At 34.9% G+C, this 23071-nt stretch overlaps 1 protein-coding gene across 6 annotated transcripts in view; it reads right to left on the bottom strand.

Moving 5' to 3' along the window:
• The window catches only part of NPAS3 (neuronal PAS domain protein 3), a 583895-nt gene that overhangs the window by 285800 nt on the left and 275024 nt on the right, over positions 1 to 23071 (bottom strand). For 4 of the 6 annotated variants that reach the window (XM_058807169.1, XM_058807172.1, XM_058807171.1 and 1 more), the window contains one exon: positions 4320 to 4402. In XM_058807169.1, the coding sequence (XP_058663152.1) occupies positions 4320 to 4402 (83 nt within the window). The remainder of the gene's footprint in view (positions 1 to 4319; positions 4403 to 23071) is intronic. The other 2 variants (XM_058807170.1, XM_058807173.1) reach the window with 1 other exon arrangement.

The following is a 23071-nucleotide window of genomic DNA, read 5'->3' as shown; positions in this document are numbered from 1 at the left end:
TATACCATCTTTCCATCCTAGCCGGAGTTTAAAGCTACTTCATTGTGATTAATTCCAAATATTTAGTTTTTAAAAAGGCACTGATGTTTTTAAAGGAAGAAACATATATTTTCAAAATACTAAAATTTTTTAAAAATAATGTACATTATACTTTTAATTGTTTTAAAGTTCAAATTGTAAGGTGTGTTCTTTTTTGTTCAAGAATTTTAAAAGCAACTAATTTAAATATGCAAAATTATCTTGAGTTGTTCATACGTGAACTTAAAAGCCATGCAACACAGGAAAATTAAGTAATTATGCCTCCAAGTTATTTACTGCAATTAAGCTCATTTATCATATGCAAATTAGTGCAAACTGGTCTCATTAGTTACTAAATTACTCAATATGAGCTGAACAATGTAGCACTCCAGTTTGTAATGAAAAATCCCTGTAGAGGCAAGCAGTATCAATTAAGCTAATTTGCATATGCAAATATATTCACTAACTTTCCCTTTTCTCTATATTTAGTTCTACATTTCCTGATCATTCCTGATTATAAGAAGACTATGGGGTTACTGACCCTTTTTCACACCTTCTCAATAGCAATGAAGTTACAGAAAAAAAATCCAGAGATCCTGAAAAATCGATGAAAATCTTGCTAATTTTTACAACCAATTTAAACCAAATTTTCAATAGCAGGTACCAGAAATAATTTTTTTGCTGGATTTAGTTGATAGACAGATATATGTACAGAAATATAAAAAGAAGACATCTATTCTCATTATAACACCACTTTTCACAAGAAAAAGAATGTACAAGACAAAAAAACCAAAGCTTATAATTTGGCAAATCAAAAATCTTGTCAAAAATTAATTAACATATTGCCATTATCTACTTTTCTACTCCATTACATTCCACTCTACTATTCATAATTCAGGTGATTTTACTGGGAAAACATTTAAAAGACATTGCACTGACATAAAGATTCTGATGTAATAATGTTTGAGCAGTCATCATTTGCGCTGTCTTTTTTTCCAGAAGCACAGAGTGAATAGCACCTTTGGCTTCAAACCTACCACTGGGAATCTCTTCAGCACGATATACAGCAATCAGCTGTGGCTTGGAGATTTTTTGACATAGACTCGCACAATTTTAGACTGATTCAGGTTAGAAGGGTCCTTAAAGATCACCTACTTCCAACCCCCCTGCCATGGACAGGGACACCTTCCACTATCCCAAGTGGCTCAGAGCCCCATCGAACGCGGCCCTTGAGCACTGCCAGGGATGGGGCAGCCACAGATTCCCCAGGCAGCCCGCGCCAGAGCCTCACCACTCTCACCAAGAGGATGTGCATGTGGCTTGGATTTCATACGTAAGCGAAGTATAAGCCTCTTTGTATATCTAGATTTGCACAAAGGACAAATGCAAAGATGCCTTACTCAAATGAAGCCCTTTAAAAGTATTAAATTTCCTTTTATCAGGTTTTCAGTCAATTTTTCATCTCTGAATTGATGTAAAGGTAATGGTGTGTTGATTATTTTTGTAGTTAATGAAGTCTGCCATTAACGGAACAGATTTAACTGTAAGATCCCTGGGCACAAATGCTATCTCAGACCAAAATCGATTACTTTTTAACTTTTATTTTTCTCATGACAGGTAGAGTTTTACTTTACTATTTTCTACACTTAACTGCATATGGGAGAAAACCTTAGCACCTGTATCAATCATCAATTAAGCAGTATTTATACATTTGATTCCTAAATAATAGAAAAAAAAATCATGGATGAAGGCATTCTTCATTCAATGATGACTAGGCATTATATATAAATACATGGATTTAATATGTATGGACATGACTAATGCATATAATTTATACCTAGATGTCACTGACACTACCTATTTGTAGACTCAAAATAGAAAAATATCACAATATGTGCCTCCATTTCTGTTTTTGTAACCTCATCTTAAATAAACTATATCCACTTTTTATAAATATACTGTATTATGCATATCTGTCTATCAATAAATTTTGAAGTACCAAAATATTAAAAAGATTAGAGAGGTCCTTAATTTCTGAGTTTACACTTAACCAAGTCTTCAAAGTACTAATAGCAAAAGGGATTACACCAACTATTAATTAAAATTATTCAGATAGCAGACTCTGGAACCAAAATTCCCAAAGTATAATCAAGGTTGTTTACTCCACCTGCAAACAATACTTATCATGATACTTAATGGAAAATAATTTCTATGAGAAGCAGACTAGGTGAGAACATGTTAGAACCATATTCCACCACAAAGTCTATCCAATTGCTATTTTAAAAACCATTTTGTCTTCTGGTAATTATATTACTACCTATTAGGCCAAGGCAGTAGTTTGAAGTTCATTGTGATCTGTTTAGAAGTGGTACATTTGAATGCATGACCCATCACCTCCCAAGGGTTGATTGCTCTGCTAAAATAAGACAAAATCTTAACAAATTTTGATAAACCTGTCACCACTATTAATTCATATTGTCTTTTATCCATCGTCAAGGGTGTATCTCGCAAATATCAGGGTTGAACTGCCTATTATCAACTGAGAGATTCATGGAAGTACTTTGATAAAAACATCATCTTCTTTGAAAAGACCACACCTTAACAGGCTAATGGCTAAGGCTAATGGTAATTTTGATTTAAAATCCTCAGTTTTGAGAATATAAGTGCAACACAGGGGTTTTTTTAGTAATAGTATGATGAAGTTATGTCCTGAAAACACCTTAATTTATCACAAATCAATTTTTTAAAACCTAAAAAAAAACTCAAAAAGAAAACCCAAAAATCCCAACAATCCATAAATGGAATATAGTTTAAACAAGTATGAAAGTCACCAATTGTTTAATACACAGTAAGTGTAAAACTTAAATAGTTTTCAAAGTGGCCATCCCAGGATTTTTCATTTTCATCTATAAGAGTCATACTTAATACGTAAAAAGTGTAAATAAATCAGTCTCAATGAGGTTTCATTTATATATGAGTTATAAGTAATGTTGTAAAAAACATACCTTTAGGATATATGATATGTTTAGACACTCAACATACTGAGAAATTACATAAACTGAAATATCATAAAACTGCTAGTTCTTCATTTTTTTTCTGCGTATATGAGACAACATAGCAGTGTTCCTGCCTAATATGCAAACATAGTACTGTAGATAATGGTGCAGATCTCTGACACAATAACTACAACAAAAGTATTTGCTTACAGAATCAAAAACTTGACCTAGACCTCTGCCAAGAGTGCACAACTAAGCAAATAATTTCATTCATAATTCCTGTTCCGAAGAGAAATTAATTCTACTAGTTAATTTAATGTTTTCCTAAAATTATCTTTGTTGCTATTCTGCATTTAGTTACTTTATAAAGACATGAAAATTCTGACATTATCTATAGTGCTTTTGAATACCACAGCTGAGTTAGTACAGAGATAGCTCTCAATCATTTCAAATTAAGTGGAATATTTCTCATGATAATATCCTAATTTACCTCTCTCGTACCTCTCAAAAGATAATACACCAGACAATATATTTGCATTGAGAAGCTGTGTACATTGCTAAATAAGAGCAGTTATTCAGTGCCACACTTAGAAAAGACTTTGTGGGTTTTATTTCCTTAGGGCTGGGTTTGCCTTACTGCAGGGCACATCACATTTTCTTCTTAACTGCTCCACATTTGATCACTTCAATGTAAGAAAGGCTGTAGTAACCCTGGCAAAATAAATCACGCACAAGAATGTTTCCATCAGCTTATCGTTTTTCAGTTGAGTCTTCCTGGAATATGATGACTTGTGTCATGTGACAAACCTGATTGAAAAATACCAGACCAGTTTTCAGCCCACAGCTAAGGACACCTAAGAGGCATGCTTTCATCTTTTAATCTCTGCAGATTGCTCCAAATTTGAGATATATAATTGTGACAACTGGTATTTCGTGGAGAAAAGCAGTGCTCATAAACCAAAGTGGGGAAAAAAACACCAACCCTAAATTGATACATGACATAAGACAAAGCACCAACACAAAATACTAGCTTGTACACACACACACACAAATACATAAGGGCATTCTGCAAACAAACAAATTCTAACACCATTCTAAACAACAAAATATTGTGATTCAGCTAACGTAACACTCGCCTTGCCTCTCATTAACAGTCTCCCAATTATGGACTTTCAAAATAGAAGAAATATGAGCATAAAAAAAGAAGTCATCAATAGAAGTGCTGACAACAATACTATTCAAATTATTGGCAGATATATGACTAGATAGATATTTTGATTTTTCTTGGAAAAGCCTTTTTTTTACCTGTAATATATGACTTCCCAAATGTGATTCAAAAACTTCAATGGCAAGGGCACTGGGACTTCTCCTGCGCTGGGCACCTATAACTGAATAAAAAACAGTTATGTTGCAAGGTCTGCACATTTAGTTCTCATGCATCCTCATCACTGACATTAACCCCTTAAATGTTTTGCATCTTAATACACTGGTGGTTAATTTAAATTTTGCCTTCTACATAGCACATAAATTTGGTAATTTAATATGTAATTTAAGACTCAAATATGTAGGATTAAAAAAGGAGATTTTTAGAAAACAACCTATTTAAATGTCCAATGAATCTGGAAATTACTTGTTTGTTCAGATATATCTCGAATCCCTGTAGGCTTACGGTAATGAAAGCATGTAGAATTTAGTGAAAAATACTATTGAAAAAGAGGCTATACATATTGTAAATGTTTTGAAATGTGGGATAAGAACTAAATAATTCTTATGAATTAGGAAGTTTATTCCACTAAACATCTGAGAGGTTTATCTGAACATATTATTTGAAACTGAAATGAAATAAACACAACATTAAAAAGCCAACATTTATAAATACATCTAGTATTCAAATCAAAGTTCTCCTCCTCCTGGGATATTTTAGTATCCCAGATACTCATGTTAGTTGCTGGAATAGGTACTTGAAACTTCAGCGTCTAAATTATATAGTTTAAAAGTACAAAGTGACTAATAGGTAGTTATGCTTTGAAGGCAGCAGTGAACAAAAAAAATGCTGAGAAATCACAAAACTAATATTCTGTTAAACTCTGTATGCCAGGCACACAAAGCCAGAAATTAAGTCTGTATATAATCAAATATAGCCATCTACTGTAAGCTGAGGCTTCTTAGGCCTGGGCTATCTTTCCCACATGAACAGAGAAAGCCAGAACATAGAAAAGATGGCTCAGGGCTGCAGGAAACTCTCTTTCCTGTCTTAGTGACAAAATCAGGCATATCCACAGCAGACAGAAGAGGTGAAGTTCATTCTGCATCCTTCTAAGGTATGTGAAAAAGCATTTACATCCCAAGACCCTGATGAGAGACTAATGTCTCTGAAACCATCATAGCACTAGTTCATCTTCACGTATTGTTGTCTTTACAGTGTATGATAAGAAAAATGAAATATCAAGGATCTGCTAAAACAAGCAGAATGAATGACTGCCATTACTGAACAGGCCAATTTAACATGAACAGAAACAAAACACAGAGCAACAATTTCTAAGTCTTCTGTGATACTGGCTGCCAAACATGATATCAGTAGGAAAAGATAAATGCCAAGTAATGATAGTCATATTGACCTGAAAATGTAACATCATTCCTTATTGATGTTTCATGTAATTTCCTTGCAGGAAATTCTAAGCTATTTATACTGAGCAAACAGGTGGCTTCATAGCTAATAGATTCAGGCAATAGCTCATAATTACAAATGGAGACTGCTGTAGGGCTGGTATTTCTGAGTCCTCCTCTTTTCTCATATCCAAGGACATAGACACCAACACCTTGAAAGAAAACTCTTCAAGACTGTATTTCTTAGAAAAACTTTATCTTAAGTTTTGGGACTAAACAAAATATGTGTCACTGTAAAGATTTTCAGTATTCTGATCATGATTGCTGTCAGCATGATGCTTTGTACAGTTATTTCATTTATAATCTATCAGAAAAAAAAAAAAAGTTTTTTCATTTATAATCTCTCAGAAACAAAACCAAAACAAAACAAAACAGAACAAAAAAAAACCCCAAAAAACAAAACCAAACAAATTCAGTTTTGGCATGCTAGACATTGTTTCATATGAGTCTCCATATGAGCATTGTAAAGACCAAAAAATCCCTCAACCTGTAAACCTGCAACCCCTCTCTGAAATCCTTTAAGTCCTTCCATTCTTCCAGCTAGACTGCATCATGTTTTCCACACACTGGCTAAACACACCACCATTTGGAATTTACCTTTCAATTAATTTTCTGTTTCCTGCCCATATCCTTCCGTTACCATTTTAAAGTGTATCCATCACATATTGAATCCAATTCTATGATGTCAATTGCAGGGTTTTAGCATTTGAGTATCATAATTTGAATGAAGTGCGTGAAGTCAGGGCAGCCCTCTTTAAAACAGTATCTTGAACCTTAAATGACATGTACAGATAAGGCATCAGTCCTTCACAATTGGGACCCTCAGTTCTGTACCTCAAATGAAATCACTTTAAGGTCAGTGAGTTAACTAGAAAACAAGAGAGGGTCAGATCTTAGCTTTAAAATTTGTCAGTTAAATCCTCCATCGATGACTGCAGGCTTGGGGCTAGTATATATATATACAAATATCTTGTAGTACTTTCATGCCATTCAGTTCACTGACATTTTTACAGCACTAGAACTCTTGGATTTATGTGTCTTGCTCTTAGTCAGGTGATGTGGGGTTCTCATGACAGTTCCTAATTTTTTGACCATGATAATAAGTTACACAGAAAACAATTATGTTTCTGGTAGCCATGCTGCAACTCTTTTTTGATAAATTAATAAATATTAAATATGTACCTTATTTCATGCACTTCCATAACTATAATTATTCATGTTTTGAGGAATGAGACAAGAATATTGAGACAAATACAGAATAAGGGAAACTTAAATTATTTAATCATCTGGTTTCATTGTCTTATTATTTTACTTACTTGAGCTTTCAAATTTTCTTGATATCTCTTTGCAGCAGAAGAAAGATGCTATTTTGGATATATAAGTGCATACCACATTGATACCTTTCAGAAACATGGCAATCTCACAGTACAGTCACAGCACAAAACCTCTTATACGCATGGAATGAATTGCTGGCATGCCAATAGATGAAAGGAAGACATAGACTGAAATGTTTGGATTAAAAAGCAGGCCCAATGTTATTTTATTCTAAAATTTCAAAACATAAACTATAAATACTGAACTGGTTTCCATCACACAAGCCACAGCTAGTCATTTAAATCTCTCACCCTGTGGATGGAACCATCAGCAGCCACAGCTCAGCCACTCACAGAAAACTTGAAAAGCAAGAGATTTAAGATTTATTTCAAAAAATCTATAAATCAAAGTAGCTCAGCAACCTTCACAGACCTAAAGGTGTGGATGCACTCTTTTTTTCTTAAATGTGGATTCCTTTTTTAAATGCAGACTGTTTACAGAAACAAAATACTGAAGGCATGAAATAAATTTCTCCTTCTGAGTTACAGGAAGCAGGGGAAATTAGGATGTGGAGAAGGCTGAAGAATGTGTACCAAACTCCAGAAGGAGTCACAATGGAAACAAGTTCCAAACCCAGGTTAAATTCTTCCAAGCTTCTCCTATTTTAGCAGTATGAACAAACATCTCTGAATAGACTTTTTCACACGTAGTCATATTTCGTATTGCCTACATTTAGTTGACAACATTTAATGCTTGAATGCACAAATTAATCAAAAACTTGGTTGAAACAATATTTGTACTAAACACTGACTTTTAATAGTGACAAGAAGATAGAAAGATTGCTTTCACATGTGCACTTTGTAGTGCTGGAGCAGACGAATCTATCTATGAAAATGTTTTACTTTCCATGGCATTGGACTATGACCTTTACTATCCAAACTGACATGTCTATTCCTGGCATGAGATTATTCCATAAAAGAAAAAAAATTTAAGTGTTCACTAGTTCCTCTTTAAAATTCCTCCCTCAATGACTAATCTATGCATAAGGTGAAGGAAGAGCCACCTCCCTTTCAGACTGTCTTGGGGGCAGTCTAAGCATGCTTAATGCAACCTCAAGAGCATTTGCAATTGTGCTACAAAAAGTGGGAAACCATGGAAAAGAAAAACATAGATGGCCTAACAAAGATTTCTGTGCCTCCTGAAAAGGAAGGATCTCCTCTTAAACACAGCTCTAAGGTGTGGGAGTACAGACCAAAGACTGATGTTCACTATGCATTTCCACTGGTGAAGACAGTTCCAGTAAAGCACAAGCCGTATTCTTTGATCACTAGGAATGGAAGAGCAGCACAAGAGCACTATTATCAGTTTCCCCTAAAAAACTCCTGTGAGATTTTGCATGGCATCCCTCCACATAAGCTGCTTGTGTGGAAAGTTTTGGAAAACTCAAATGAAGAGTTTTAAAATTCTGTTGCTTTAATAATAGTTTCAAAACTAAACTGAAATTAAAAATTCTTTTCCCTAAAACTTTATTTACTCCTAAAAGCTTTTTCGCAATTCCCTATATTTTTTATTTAATTTTGTTGATTTTTCTAAGAAGAACTTTTTGTACACTTGGAAGCAGAGGTGGATTTAGGGCCACCGCACTGCAAACTTTTAGGCAATCCGCTGTCTGAAGAATTATAAAGAACAGAGGTCATCTGAAGAGCTCTAATTATGACTGCCAATAAAATCAGACTTTAATTAGCAAAGACTGAACAGATCTAGATAAATATGAAAGTGTATAAACATCCCACCAAAAAAAAGAAAATTACCAGTTTTATTCACAAAATATGTAACCATACCAGGCTAATTGCACAGCAGCTTCACATAGGATTGGCTAATATTTTTCCCCATAGGTATCAACAAAATTCATGATGTTGTCACATGAGAGAGCATAAGAAGCAGAATGGCCTGATGATTTTATGTGCAAAACAGTTCACAGCATGAGTGTGGCGATAATCTTTTAAATATTCTTTCCCAGAATATAACATTTTTTTGTTGTTTTAGAGTAGAAAGAAAGATCTATTGAAATAACAATGCAATTTCTAATATATTTTCCTTGTCATAGAGTAGATTCTACATGAAAATGTATCTTTTGTGATTTCTATGAACAACTCCAAATGTTCATGAAAGGAAATGGAGGTGAATTTGGCAAAGTGGTTTGGAAGAGGTACTTTGTCATCTTGAAATACTGGGGCTTTCTGATGAGACATAATGAGTAATTTGGAAATTTTTAAAAGCTGTGTTTTAGAAAATACAGATACACTGACTACAGGGCTAAACTGAACAACAGAGGATTCAATCTCAGGGAAGGATGAAGTGTAATTAACATTACACTCCAGTATTTCTGCATGCTAGGATTCACAGAAGCTTTTAAAAAAAAAAACTTCATGTTTAATACCTTTTGATGAATATTTTTTCCCATTGACTCTTCCTTGCTATCCCATTTAAGACTGATTCTAAGTTTTGAAAGAAATCTCCAGTAAGAGAGAACCCCTCTGCCTAGAAGTTGAGGACATCTGGTATACAAGATGTGTATTCAAATCCTGATCTAAAGTGACATAAGAGATGAGCAGCATGATGTAAGCAGAGGTGTTGCCCTCTGATTTGGAAAGCGTATCCAAAGAAATTACATTATGTCACCAGTTACCTCACTGTAAGCCATCATATGATCCAAAATTTAGGTCTCTTATCCACCTTCACAGATGGGAAGAAGAAATAAATCTTAGATGGAGCTGCAACATATGTGGAAAGGAATTTTATCTTGGTTTAGTAAAGCTATGGGAATCATTAATACTGTGCCATTACCAAAGAAGTATCACAGCAATAAAGCATCAGAACAAATTTGTCGCAAAGGACTACATGTAAGATGTATAATGCAATATATGATAATCAACTTGCAAAGCTAACAATAGCACTTCAAATCTATATTTTGTGTACAAGAATGCCTCAGATTCTAGATATCCATCTTCTGTTCACTGTTAAAGAACATGAATTCATTACTGGGTAATCCATGACTGAGAAAGTAAACCTAAACTTTCCATGGAATAGCCAACTAGCTGTCAAGAATATATTGGATAATTAATGAAAGTATTATGCAACACAATTACAAGTGTGCTTTATTATTTTCAGTAGTTCATCTCTGAAAAAACTACAGAAATTAAAATAATTTTTAGCAAAACTTGCTTTTCAAATTCAAGCTGCTTAATTCTTTTAAACTTATTTTTAACAGCTTTTTTAGTTTCAATAACTTAAATTGATCAAATTGAAATGTTGTCAAAAAGCAGAAGTTATTATATTAATTGAATATTAATTGTTAATTGAACTAGAATAATTGAAGACATAATATGTATTTCCCTTGAGAAACATTCAAAATTAATGGAAAAAAGAAGCAAGATAAATGACTGTCATAGTGTAAGTTTTCGTCTGTTTTAGGAGCCTGTTCCTTTTCCAATTACCTTCATTTGGTTTATAGGCCTGCTCCTTCCCACAGGATTTGTTCTTTAGGAGGTGGGGGTAGGGTGGTTGGGAGAAGTATATAAGAAAGTCCTAAATATCTCTTTCTTTTTTCCTCTTTTTTGAACTTAAAATTAGAAACCCCAATAATGAAATAAGTATATTTTGTGTTCTCTCCTTGATAACTAGCACTGTTTCTTAATTAGCACATGTACGTTGAAAAGTTTACTTCAGAGACTTTTTTTTTCTGTTCACTGTAAAGGATGAAATCTTTGCTGTGCAAGAATTTTCAGTCATCTAAGCAAAGAGAGTTCTCCATCTGTGGCTGGGGGCGGGAGCACTGGCCTTTCTCCCACACTGTAGTAGTTACTATAGGAACTATTGTGCCTCCTTCAAAAGGGCTACAGACAGGGTGATTAAAATTCTTCATGGGAGAACCCCCACTCTTCTCCCTGACAATGAAATTCTTCAGGGACAGGGCTAAGCCTCCAGTTCAAGAATGGCAGCACCTGAGGGAGTGATGTGGCAGACAGAATCACCCCTTCTTTAAATTGAAGCACAGGGCAAAAAAATACAAGGGCCCATACTCCTGCATTCATTTTATTCCCCTCCCATGAAATTCAGAAACATTGGCAAGAACTAGTGAGAAACAGAGAAGGAATTAATAACTTCATACACTCCCCAATTTGTTGAGGACAACGCAGAAAGTAAAGAACAAATACTTTCAATTCAAATCAAGGAAAATAATTAAAGTGAGATAGAAGCTTCCTAGGAAATCCATCTGCTGTAAACAGATCAGGAAAAAGTCTACAGAAGTATGGAAGAGAAAGAGATAAACTAGAGACAGATAGGTAAGGCCAGGGAGAGGGACACACAAAGGTAGGGTGAATCAAGGGCTTAAAAACCTAGAAATTTATCAGTCCTTTAGATAAATGTCCATTCCGAGAGATTTGGCTCTACCAGCAGATAAAAATGCATAAACATTACAATTGCATGAAGAAATTAGTGATGAGTCTGGATCATTTATTCAGATATCACACTAAGACCCTTACTGGAATAATAGTTCTATTGTCTTGTTTTTAAACTAGTATCAAAATTCCTCTGAAAACTGCCGCCACCCCTTTACAGCTCCAATGCTACAGAGATGGCTAGTGTCACCGGTTCTGTTCTCAGGAGGAGGACAGGGTATTAACATCAAGTCAGAACAGTGTTATATAGTGTCAGACTATACTTGCTGGTAAAACTAAGAGGCCTGCATCTGTTGTCTTGCTTTTTTTTTTCCAGTCTGATCCCAAAGGTTCATGTTATGACATTTGTAACATCTGCTACAAATGCGGAGGTAAGTCAGGCACAACCTTATTACTTCCAATCTAACGCTCCATCCATCCACAGGGCTTTCATATGCCACTAGTATGTCAAGGCGACCAAAAAGCTGTTCTATCTACATGAGGCAAGGTGTAATATATTTCTGAAAGTCAAGAAGAAATCCTGCTTTTTTATGTCTCCCCTTCTTTTGTTGTATTAAATTTTGGCAATGTTATTTCAGAATATTCTGTGAACAAAACAGCGAGCTGCTCCTACTTAGAGCCAATACAATTGCCTTTTTGTGCCTTAGACAGTGGTGTGCTGAAAATTGGCAAGCTGTAATTCACATCCTTCCCTGTTTTCACTAACACTGAAACATATCCAAATTCCCCTACCAGACCCTTCTATACTGAGGTCTGCTTTCTTGCACATCCCCCTTTTCCTGCCATACTTCTCCCATGATTTGATGGGCTCCCTGCAACATTTTACTGACAAACTTAACTTTTTTCAGTGTTCAGTGGTAAAACTCAACTCCTGATAGACAAAAAAATATTTATTTCACCTGTGGTACCAAAAACTAAATGAATAAGGAAAACAATAAGAGGCTTTATAACTAGCATTATTTCTATTAGCTTCTATCTATTTCTTTCTATGAACTTTTATTCTATCTATGAACCTCTATTGTTATACCCACGGTATTTGAAGATTCCAGTATTCCACTGCTAGTGGGCTAGGGTGCTGTATGCTGGGAGGACTCTGCTATCACTGCCAAGTATCTACACAGGAAGCCAACCATTTGCTATATGGCTAAAATCACCCACTAAAGAAATTCCTTGAGAAATACATAGAGCCTCTTCTGACAGCAAGTGGATCATAATTTCAGAAACAAACAGCTTTAGATGTTAGTGAACTAAGTAATATGTTCCACACTCAGTATCATTCTTAAAAATAAGACAAATTTCACATTTGATAGAAGTCATTTAAATTCCTTACAGGGGCTGCAGAACACTACATGTGTTCTGTGCAAGTGAGAAAGAAAAGCCAGTGCCTGATGACATAAGCTGTTGTGGATCTTGATCACCTGCACTTATGCCATACTCAATTTTTCTGTTTTACTTTTTCACTTTTTCTCTAAGTAAAAGAACCCCCCCATACACATACCCAGCTAAGAAAAACACTAAGAAAACCCCAGATCTCCTTTTGTTAAATGAACACCAAAATTTGAAAGTCTATCAAATATTGCTATTGGCAAATGTAGGAGCCACATCCACTGCTGGAATATAAAATCCAGCTATGATATAACCAGACAATTACTGACTAATGCATCATTATTCTACCAGAGTAAGTGACATACTGAAATGAATCCAAATACTTAAAGTTGTTTCTCATTCTAAGGTGACTTCAGAGCTTTACTACTTCTAGATTTGGCTTTATGACTGATACATGTAGGTACTGGATTTGCTTGTACATTGTTTTTTTCCTTTCTGGGATGTAGTCAGAAAATTTTAAATGAAGATTCATAAATGAAATGAGACTGCATACAAGTCTGAAATCAATCTACAATTTCAGGGAAGAAATCTTTATCAGCTGCCAAAAAGTGAACCGTATAATTAACTGAGGATTCTGGTAAGAACCAACTGTGCCACTAGTCAATTATTTTTACTTGCCTTCCAGCTGTGGCTTCTGCCTGTACATAAGAGAGACTGTAAGAAAATGCAACTATAGAGAATTTGGTGATTTCAAAAAATAACTGAAAAAATTTAAGGAGATTACCAAGACCATCTGTAGTAGAACCAGAACATGTTTTTAAAATCTATTGCAAAAAGTTCTCCATTTCTCACTAGAAATTTTCATCAAGAATTCTCATAAGAACTAAAATAGCATTTCAGAATTGCTGGCGATTGAAAAATGACCATGCATAGGCTGCAATGGAAATCCCCAAGTCCTAATGAAGCAGACCTCAGAGGAAGTAGTATAACACTTTAGAATACTGGTTAAGTCATGATAACTGGGAGATTGAACTGCTTCTTTTCAAAAGCACTGCTTCTTGTTAAGAAAAAAAAAAAAAAAAAAAAAAAAAAAGTTGATCCAAAGGCCCTGTGGGAAAGATTTCCCAGCACTTCCAGCACTTTGGACTGTATTCCTAACACATATGCATGCATGTGACTACTACTTGTCATAATCTGCTTCAGCAGTTTTTAAGGAAACAGAATCTCTTGGAAACCCCAATGACTACTAAGAAGAATAGTTACATCTTTACTAGAAATATGAAGCAGTCTTTAAGTCTTTGCTAAGGTTAAAAGAATTCATACAGTTCATGATGAATGAACTTGGAATAAATTAGAAATAAGTTAACACGTTAACATTATTATCAGCTCCAGCACAAGGTGTTTCCTCCTTCATTTTCTGAATGATCTTTTTAAATAGTTATGTGAAAAAAGTCCAGTTTCCTTTGCCTTTGGAGAGCGCCTAACAGGGAAATATAAGAGATGTTTAATCAGAAGACAGAATAGTAATGGAAGTGAGTGCTTAGTAGTGAGAAAACAGGAAGCAAATTCTACAGCCAAGAAGTGTGTAGACACAGCATTCACTTCATCACAGTTGCATTCATTAGCATCAGGAATTAATTTAGCTCAAGATTATTTCTGCAGTGAGGGAAAACCTTTATTTGATTATATCACAGGTAAGATTCACACTTACTACCTGGCTATAAGAGTAAAAGCAAGGCTTTCAGCATTAAAAATGTATCTTGAACATGTTAAACATAAAAGTTCAGGGCGTTATTGTAGCCAGATATTTGAGTATTCTTTAACTAATAAACTTAAAGGCATCAGAATTCATTCCCCACAGAGTACTTGAATTAGACATGGACACAGATGGTTACCTTGACTTTGGGAGCAAAGTTTTGTTTTGCAAGATAACACTGTCTTTAAACCAGCTCTTTTGCACTTTCTATTAGCGCTGATAAACATTTTTTTCTTTTTTCTTAAGAATTTTACAATTATAGTGATAATGCATTACATCTGGTTAGTTTAAGATTTACTTTATTACACATACCCAAACCTAATATAATACAAGTATGCATTTGCTATAAAGATAAAAATTTTCTTGATACAATAATTCAACAATCTGTGAGCTGAGATTTCCTTTAAATTCTGCTTGTATTTTACTCCTTTTCAAAATCACCTTTTAATTCTTAAACATATTTCTTGTGCTTAGTCCCTCTGAAGAACTAGGTTTACACAGCTATGTAAATCAAGCTCATTAATTTAATAGACAAAAATTTTTTTTTGAAGTATGATAAGATATTTAAAGTAAAATACAGAGCTGAATGAAGACTGCTCAAACTCAACACAGAACACACTTCTTTTTCAGTCACCCACAATCTTTATACATCCTGCAGAAAAACTAATGAGTAATGCCTGATAATGTTTGTCTACTTTTCTTGTTTCTTTTAGCAACCTCCTGAAAGGCAATTTGAATCCTGACATTTTTTTGTTATGAATATGATAGCTTAAGGGTGTTTTGGATTATCTTAAATTGCCTGCTGTAAATCAAAAATCACCTTATTTTGTTAATAATACCTGCAAATCTGAGGAATTTGCTTGTAGAAAAAAGATTCCACTCAACAATGTTGTATTAGGACAAGTCAGAAATGCAGTAAGTTTTCTGTGCATACTAACAAACAAGTCTTTCAATGCAAAGGCTTTGCCTTGCAAATGCAATATTATTGCAAGGTATATTCTACTTCTCTCTACAAATAGGATGGAGAAAAATAACTATTGAGTAAAACTGCCCCAAATATTTCAAAAGCATGACTGAAAAAATCCATTTCAAAGTTTTCTGAGAAAAATTCTGTCATAATATTGAGTCTATCTTCTACAGGAGAGGAGGGATCTGAGGAATGAAGAGGCACCTACATGGCTGGAAGAGGAAAAGACACACTGCTGCGACAGCTCATGGACAAATGGCTTCTGAAGAGAAAGGCTTACTTTGGGGGATGATGGCTTCAGAAAAAAGTTATGATTAAAAGGAAAAGTGAATGGCAGAAACGGATTGAATATTAAAACACTTGTAATAAAGGAAATAATATTTTAAAGAATATAAACTGAAACTAAGAATTAGGGATAATCACAACATAATTTTAAAGCTGTATCTTGCTTATGTTCACCAATTAGTTGACACTTACTATGCCCGCTCTTGATTATCTCTAACCAGAGCTAACCAGGCAAGAGGGACTCAACAGCTCTGGTTACATACACAACACAGGTGTTGCTAATCCATTTGTTTTGTGAGGTCCAAATAGTCTTTTGATCTACTGGCACATAATACTTTGAGCTGAGCTAAGGGTACGTCTTTATAGTGAAATGAAGGCAAAAGTGGACTAGCTGTAAATGGATTAATGTGGCCAATGATAAGGTCTAGTTGTGTTAAAAGGCATGAAACTTTCCCAAGAAGGAAGATGAAGTAACTTTCTCATCTCTGTTTCACCACAGCTGGGTGGCTTCCAGTCTCTAAACTAGCATGTGCTGCTGTGTAAACATATTGTGTCTAAAGAAGATTTTTAAAATTAATCCCTAATTAACTTGTTAATAGTTAATGAACAAAAACCCACCGCACAAAAAAATTCTGGAAAGGTCTGAGCACACCCTTTCTCCATCTCATATTTTCCACTTTTATGCTACCTCAAGTCATCTTTTCTTTTCACACTTGTCTTTTTCCTTCCCTTAATTTTCTTATTTCACACCAGCTAACTTGAATTGGCACTTTCAACCACACACATTTCTTATGGGAAAGAAGTTCATTATGATCAGAGGACCCAAAGCTGTGTTGTGGGAGGTGAAATGGATCACTTTCTCAGGCATCTGAAGATCCAGAAGGCAATGTAGCTGTGAATGAAAATACTGAAGTGGATACTTATTAAGTTGAAATAGCCGAACAATTTTAATTTACTCACTAAACACAAACTCCAATCTCCAAACCCTTGGATGCTATTCCAAAGAGCCCTATCTGGGAGCTAATTAAAAAAAAAAAAAATCAAAGTTAAAATCACAGCCTAGAGAAGCTACTATTCACTCTGCTGAACATTCAGGAACGTAGCATCAAAGGGGATGTAACCTCTTGTCTGTTTCTTAATGATACTGGAGCTCCAAAGTGCTGCAACCTGCCCTTATTTTCAGGTTAACCACCCAAAAAACCAATAATTTATCTCCAGTGGGGAAAGCAATATATTTCAAATATATTCCTCAAATAGTGCTTACTAGAAAGGAAAGTGAATTTATACTGCTCCATCTATCATCAAAGATCAACAAATCAAGTGTCACAATACAATTCACAATATCAGCTTTTAAATTCTATTTCCTTAGAATCCATATTATTAATGCAGGATAGCCATAAAAATTGATGAAAATATAATATCTCCCATTAATTTTTTCATTTGGTTACAATGTTTTATGGTATCAAGTTGACAACAATTAGAGTTTGGACTCAACTTAGGAGTGTATTTTTGTCCATTGGTAAACTCCAGATGAAATTTCCAGAAAGTCTACAATAATTTACTTTCATCAACCAGAAAATAGACCCAGGCATTTCTATGATGTTCAAACATCATACTCTTATGACAAAATGTCATCTTATGTGTTGGAATGGTCCACCAAAGATAATTTAGTACACATCCCTGCTATGGGCAGGACCTGCTAGGGGCAGGACCACCCCTCCCTAGATCAGGTTGCACAAATCCCTGTCCAACTTTGAACACTTCCAGTTGTGGATTTATGCACCCTTGCAACTACAACAGGCTCCACCTTAGGATCCCACAAAAAGTCCAAGTAAAGGTTTCCAATTCCTTTTTTTAATTAGTTCTCAGGTTACAGCTTGAGCTTAGCACTACTGGTGCTGAGACTAATCTGAGAGAAGAATACAGTTAAGCAAACTCATTCTACGACAATCCAGTCACTACAGACCCTGGTAAAAAAAATCTTCCCCTATCTTTTTTATAAACTCCCTTTATTGAAAGGCTGCAATAAGGTCTCTCAGAGCTTTTTCTTCTTCTTCAGGCTGAGCCACCTCAAGTTTTTCAGTCTTTTATTAACAGGATAATTTTCACGGCCCTCCTCTGGACCCACTCTAACAGGTCAATGTCTTTTTTGTGCTGGGGACAAAAAAGAACAGAGCTGGATGCAAAACTCCAGGTGGGGTCTCATGAGAGCCAGGAGAGAGTAGGAAAATAACTCCTTGATCTGCTGGCCATGCTCCCTCTGATGCAGCCCAGGATATGACTGGCTTTCTGGGCTGCAAGTGCCCCTTGCTGATTTATACCAAACTTCTCATCCACCACTACCCCTAAGGCTTTTGCAGACTTCTTTCCAATCCATTCCTCCAGTATGTACTGACACCGGGAATTTTTGGAGCCCAGGTGCAGGACCTTGGGTCTGGCTTTGCTGAACTTCATGAGGTTCCTATTGTCCCGTTCATCAGCATTTATTCTTATTTCTTCCTCTAGAATCACATGGATTATGTGAAGTGGCATCAGAGCACCACTTCAAGTAACGCTGCAGAGGCAAGATGCTTAATTTGGACATTCTTGCCTGTAATTATCTACAGACAAGAGACCAAATACCAGCACTTGCTAGTCATACACTTCTGCATCTGTTAACTATCCAGTCTGAAACTACTTTCTGACTCATTTCATGCCAGCTCTTATATGATACTCCCAGTTAATATCAAACTGCATTAAACTTACAAAAACTACTGTCTGGCATCAAGCCTTTTTGTCAACTCCTGAAATTATTTAAACTGATTTATTGTTTCTGAATTTTGTCCTTCAGTTTCCTCAACTTAAATAATTTAGCTTTATGAGTTTAAAGTATGAAACATAAAAGGGCCATTGGAGATGACTTAATACAATACATTTTCTCTAATCACTCCCAAAAAGTAAATACATATTTGAAAACTATTTTCCGAAAACTGTGACTGAAGCGGACCTTTAACAATGACCACAATATGTCCTACCTCAATCCAAAAAATATTGTTTCATTTTAAATTTAAATATGCTGGTAAACTAATCCAAATATTGTAAATACTGAAGCAAGAAAGGAGGATATTTTAAATAGTGTGCAGAGTAGGTGCCTATTCAAATTCAAGTAAAATCTCTAACTCTCTCCTTTCTCTGAACTGCTCAGCCAATAAAGGATGCTCTTAGAAGAGAAGTATGATATGGGCTTTTCTGGCATTTGAAGTACTTTTGCTCCCAAACCATTTTATAAAGAAGCCATTCAATGAAAGTGAGTTTTGATTCTATGTTTCGTATTGCAGTATTGCACATAATTGTGTGTTCAACAACTTGTCATAATACAAAATTACCAAAACTAATAAACGATTCATAGTTCTAAAAATATCCTGCTATAGATGAAGCTTAGCAGAGAGAATAAGCTTTATTTGCATTTAAAGTTAGAACAATGTTGGTGGTATTTAATGTTTCCTAACATGTAGAAATTTCTTGTTCCACTCTTTGTCAAATAATAATCCTCTTAGTCAATAAAAAGAGGGCTGCCATGTCAGTTTAAAACTTGAGACACAAAACTCCCCTTGGCACCACTTCCCAGAGTGATTCCAAAATTAAAATGCACTAACTCAGATACGCCCAGCCATATAATAGCATAGATCTAAAGGTCTACATAAACAGAGGAAGACCCTGGAAACATCCCCCAAGGCCTTCTGTCCACCCTATTCTCCAAGCATGATTGACTGTGTCATGTTTATTGTTAGCCCATCTGGACAACAGGTGCAGTACTTAATGGCCACAGTGTATTTGATTATTGACTAGTGAATATTTCTGCACAACACAATAGGCCACAGAATGACCCCCAGAAACAGACAGACTTCCTACCCATTTCTACATTCAAAACCTCCCAAAATAAAATGGAAGAGTTTTTACTCTATCTGGAAGTTTAGTATAGAGCTTAAACATACAACCTATATTTGTCAAATATTTAGTTTGCCAGGCTTGTACAGAGTCAATTTAAGGAATTTTAAAAAAAAGTGTATGAATTTCAAGCTTGGGGACCTCTAAGTACTTCATGCTTAAAGTTTAAGTATAAAACATTGATAAATTGCTGCACTAAGACCACAGAAGATCCTCCACATGATCTGTGCCAATGTATCTAAAGCTCAGTGAAGCTGATCCCAGGGAGACTTTTCCACTAAGTCCTCAGAGAATTCATTCTGGACCCGTTTCTAATGAGTATATAAAGGATTACTTGGATATTTTGGTAAAGCTACCCAATAAATTAGTCGATCTCAAATTTTATTAGCCACAAACCATTACAAGTGGTCATATAGCTGAAGAACACTGAGGGAATTGAAGGCATATTAGTCATTTATTTAGGCAGATACCAGAGATCAGTACTCAGTACAGGATGTTAGTTGTAACATTAAGCTAATTGGCTAATAGTTGCAGAAGTCCTTAAACAGTTTTTTATACTGAGAAGTGTGACCTCTTCTTGAACCAATTTATGTAAACCCAGGGGGAGTCCTAAATTTATTCCAGTTTCATGAATGCATGGTCTGGATTAAGAAAGCAATAGCAAGAAGAATATGCATAAAACCAACTGTGTAAACAAAACACCTAAAATTTACATGCTGTCAGCTTGAAAACTTTCTGTTTAACAAATTACTTGAGATAATAAATGTTTAAAATAAATTTAACGATTTGGTGTTAAAAACATTCATATTTCATGCAGTGCATAATTCAGGGCTGCAGTTTTTTTCTCTCAACCCTACCTTTGGCTATTTATCTAGTTGCAAACTTTTATAGATGTGAAATATTTTAAGAAGACCTTTGGAAATGGCCTGAGGTAATTTCAAACTTAACAGACCCTGTCCCACCAGAGCTCATTACAGTGCATTTTATAACAAAGTACCCTCTACTTAATTTTCAGAGCTTAGCCAAGCATACTAGAAATGCAGCTGCATTAAGTACAATTAATGGTACAATAAAAGCAGTGGAGGGCTGTTTAAGACCCAAGAACCAGCATTAAACAGAGCATCCATGATCTCCAACAGTCAGTGATGGGTCGAAGTCCCAGAAGTGTGTGATTGCCACTTCTAGGAAAGGGAAAAATAAAGAAACAACATGTGCTTTTGGGAAAAAAATAAAATCTTGTTCTTCAACAATCCCAAAAGTTAGACTAAAGGAGGATTAAAAAAATATTCCCTCCAGTTATGCCACTAGCATCCCCCTCTCTCTTTGAGCAGGAGTCCAAAACCATAAACTCATATTCCCACCAGCAAAAAAACCAAGCAAATTCAATTCCAGAAAAAGTGAGAATAATGGTAAGTGACTCAAAATACACAGAATGATCTGGTTTCTTTACCAACAAAGTTTACTTTTAAATGACAGAAAGGAAAAACAAAGAATGCTTTTTTTGCGACAGGAAATAATATTTTATTTTAAATAAAAATATTTTATTTAAAATAAAACAAGTCACATCACAACTGCACTGTTGATTATAAAAGCTCTGCCACTGTTAAGTATGGAATTATTTTGATGACTAAGTTATCATTCCTGGCAATTAAGTTCATTCATATTTGAAACTAAAGAAGAAACACTATGCTTAAGACAGAAGACAACCAACATCTCCTGACTAATTTCTGATAGAAGTCAACTGATCTCTCACAAAGACTAATATCTTTTTTGTTTGTTTGTTTCTACTCTTGAACCTTATTTTCATGTATTTCACTCAATTATTTATTTTGACAGAAAAGATCAGTTAATTCATGTGAGTGGGCCTTCTGATTCACAGACAGTAAGTGGCTTACAACCTGGCTTTATGGCAAAATTTGAAAACACAAAAGCCCTTGATTGTGCATGGCCTGCAGACATAGTAATTCATTTTATACACACTGAATATAAAAAAATCCTTTCATGAGTGCTGAAGGTAGAAAAAAGTTATGGTTTTGTGCTCTGCACAAGAATAACAGATTCTAAATTGTAAAATAAAAACAATTTCCAATTCTCAGTGCATAAGTACTATCAATACAAAGCCAATAAGAAAACCCTCAGAATTTCAATGTAATATCTCCCAAAAATGGACAAATGAAGTAGACCAGATTTTGTTTTACATGTCCCATTTCTATTAAGAAATCCTCACAAACCATATATTGCTTATCTTTAAAGTTAATTTCAGGTGTTATGACACAGAGATAAACAAACAAAAAACCTCCTACACCTCTTTGTGGACTAGACTGCTGGAAATTTCCAAGTCAACTCTGACTGAAAACCCTATATATGGACTTGGAAATAATCAACAGTGTGTAGAAAGATAAAACCTACTTTGGCAGTAGATCTCATTACTCTCAGAAACATGTAGGAAAAATAAAACACATGCATTTTTCCTGCTCACAAAGCATATGAATACATCAATTCCTGATGTTCTAGCTATCCAGTGCTATATTATGAGTTGTGGAAACATTTCAATGTATCGAGTGTTCTCTCTTTCCTGTCCACTCTGTTTGCTGAACTTCACACATAGGGGCTGTTCCTCCACCAAGGCTGTTCTGCTGCTGACTTCTGATCTTTTTATTTACAGCATTCTGCTGCCTCTCTCATTTTTCACAGTAACATAATTCTACAGACCTCACTTCAGTATCACAAGAAAGTAACTTTATTTATACAGGCTTAAGTAGATTGCAGAGAATAGATGATCATGTTATTTCAGTGGCTTATTTAACTGACACTCAAATTTCCTACTACTCTCCATGATCACACAGTACAGAATGTATCTTTTTACATTGTATTTACATATCCTATGATGTAATTTAGAAAATATGTTAGCTACTGCTCAGTAAAACACTATAATTACTGCTGAAATAACCACAGTGGTGTGGACTGTGTTGACAAAATAATAAGAACAAAGCCTAGGAAATGTAAGTATTAGTGTTAACAATTTATATAAAGACTAATAACTAAAACTGAAACAACGGGACTAGAAGTGTATCTAAGGTAAGGAGTTTCTACCTCTGCCATTAAATCAAGTAATGATTATTTAATTTGTCGAAAGATACAATTAACACATCACATCTTGCTGTTACCAGGAAAGTAGTAACAACAAATAAAAGTGATTCTCTGGGAAATTATTTGGTGTTAGCAAACTATTGAAGAAAACTCAAAAATACAAAGAAAGAAATCTCTCCATAATCTCATTTCAGATTGAAGATGTCATGGTGCACTAAGTAAATCAAAACTGCTCTCAAGATGGAAGGTGTAGAATTTGAAG

This window comes from Ammospiza caudacuta, chromosome 6 (assembly GCF_027887145.1).
Source record: "Ammospiza caudacuta isolate bAmmCau1 chromosome 6, bAmmCau1.pri, whole genome shotgun sequence".
Lineage (NCBI taxonomy): Eukaryota > Metazoa > Chordata > Aves > Passeriformes > Passerellidae > Ammospiza > Ammospiza caudacuta.
This window is presented reverse-complemented; position numbering and strand designations above follow the sequence as displayed.